The sequence below is a fragment of the Raphanus sativus genome, chromosome 4 (assembly GCF_000801105.2).
Source record: "Raphanus sativus cultivar WK10039 chromosome 4, ASM80110v3, whole genome shotgun sequence".
NCBI classification, from domain to species: Eukaryota; Viridiplantae; Streptophyta; class Magnoliopsida; order Brassicales; family Brassicaceae; genus Raphanus; species Raphanus sativus.
The window spans coordinates 48,794,091-48,796,246 of record NC_079514.1 but is presented as its reverse complement, the minus strand read 5'-3'; the positions used below and the strand labels follow the sequence as shown (position 1 = coordinate 48,796,246).

At 27.2% G+C, this 2,156-nt stretch overlaps 1 protein-coding gene across 1 annotated transcript in view; it reads left to right on the top strand.

Annotated features, from left to right (window-relative positions):
* Window positions 1-2,156, top strand: part of LOC108855378 (auxilin-related protein 2) — a 30,267-nt gene that overhangs the window by 148 nt on the left and 27,963 nt on the right. Inside the window, exon 2 of the mRNA XM_057008387.1 lies at window positions 431-447. Coding sequence (XP_056864367.1) covers window positions 431-447 — 17 coding nt within the window. The remainder of the gene's footprint in view (window positions 1-430; window positions 448-2,156) is intronic.

Below are 2,156 nucleotides of genomic sequence, written 5' to 3'. Positions count from 1 at the left end.
GTATAAACATAATTTTTTGTTTTATATATTATTATGATAAATAGAATAACACATACAAACTTATGTATAACTATTTATTTTACGAAATATTAAAGATAATTACAATATTCATATTTTTATTTTGGTTTGTTCTCTTCATAAAATTCAGATAATTTTTTTTTCAAAGTTTGTATCAATTTCTATATAAAAACTAAAAGATTATTACATGTGTGTTTTGAGGTAGGAGTTGACTTTTTCCAATCAATAATTAGTTAAATATTATTTTATATTAAAGAAAAATTTCATATAAATTTCTATACGCAAAATAAATTGATTTTACAATTGTTTAGAATAATATACTGTTTTAAAGTTTATATAAAAAATTCACTGTAAATTAAACATGCTGATTCTTTCAGTTAACTTAACAAAAAATTTAAATAAATATAAAAAGTTAATTCCAATGATCTTATTCTTCTTCCGGACGTATCATCATGCAGCGGGAATTAATCCTGGAGATAATCTAACCATTGGTCCATCTAAACATCATGCAGTGGGAACTAATCCTGGAATTACAAGTAGCAATGTTCTGTAGTTTATCCAAATCAGTTCATATTAATTTAGAGTTTTACCTTTTAGAAAACAATTCACTTAAAAATTTCTTAAAGATAATCTTTTGATTTGAGTATCATTTGATTAGGTTTGATAGGTTTTGTTTTCAGTTTTTGTTTGGGCTGGATTACGATTTGGTTTCTTTTTGGATTCCCTCAGCTAATTATAAAAGGTTTGTTTGCAGATTGTAATTAGTTAAATCAAACGAACATGTTAACAAAATTTTAGTTATCTATGCATAAGGTCATGTATATATTCATATTGTTTTGTAATGCTTTTCAAATTTCAAGTAAAGAAACAAAAAGTGCCGTAACACATCTTAATATTTGCTTATATTTATCTTTATATTTGCTTATAATTTTCTTAACACAACCAATATTGCCACAAAAGAGGTTCATTATATGGGTTACCTACTACTGCTATTTTGTACCTCTGGAGATTTGAACCAAATTATAACACTGACCTTTTTATTAAAAAAGAACTGCCTTAGGCCTCTATATGAACATACACTCTAATCTGGTTCCGATAATTAAAATGTAAATGGAAAAGTAAAATGAGAGATTGTTACTGTAGGCGTCACCGCTCATCAGATCTTCTTCGGCCCTTTTGGCTACTTCTTCACGAGGCAGGAGCCGGCAACTAGCCATGCTGAACATAGTTTCGAACGAATGAAAATGGTCTAGCAAGATCTTGCACGAGTGATTGTAATATATAGTCTGTTTAGAGTCCATTTTAGGATGGCTAAGTTTGATTCAATTTGATCATGATTTACTTTGGTTCAGTCAAGTGTATATATAGACTAAATGTAAAAAAACATTTAGAATATGAGAATTGACTCCTTTTTTTCATAAACATATTATGTTTCTCTAATACGAGTGAGCTTTATCGACTTCAAGAAGACCGTCAATGGCCTCAAACACCAAACTCATTACTTCTTCCTTCTCCTCCACTGGAAAAAGTCGCCCAAGATCATCGATCACTTCGTAACAAAGAAAAAACACAAAAAGGTACGTAAAAGAAACCTAGATTATTCGCACAAAATATTTAGAAAACTAATAAAGATAATATATATTGTGATATAGACACATGGTTAATTTTTCCTAACTGCTTGCAGTTTTGCTTCGATACAAAATGCGTTAGTCATTATAGTTTGTAGATGATGATTTTTTATAGTTTTTTTTTTCCAAAAACTATTTTTTACTCAGTCAAGATTTTCAAAGAATAGATTCCCTAGATTATAAGAAAACTAGTTTTTGTAAAACAACTGTCTTTTTAACATAAAACCAAAAGTCAAGTTTTCATAGTTTTTGTACTACATTTACGTGGTTTTCATTGTTTACTTTTACAAAAATAACTTCTACTATATTTATGCATTAATACAAGAAATTAAATAAAAATGATAATTACTATGTTTGTATTTGGAAAAACAAAAGTCAACCTTTTTCTAGTATTTTGCGTAAAACGTGTTTTACATTTACTATTATTGAAAATAAAAAATTATTAATCCAACAAAAACTACTAAATTAAATGTACATATAAATAATGTTTATAATCCGAGCATATATGTA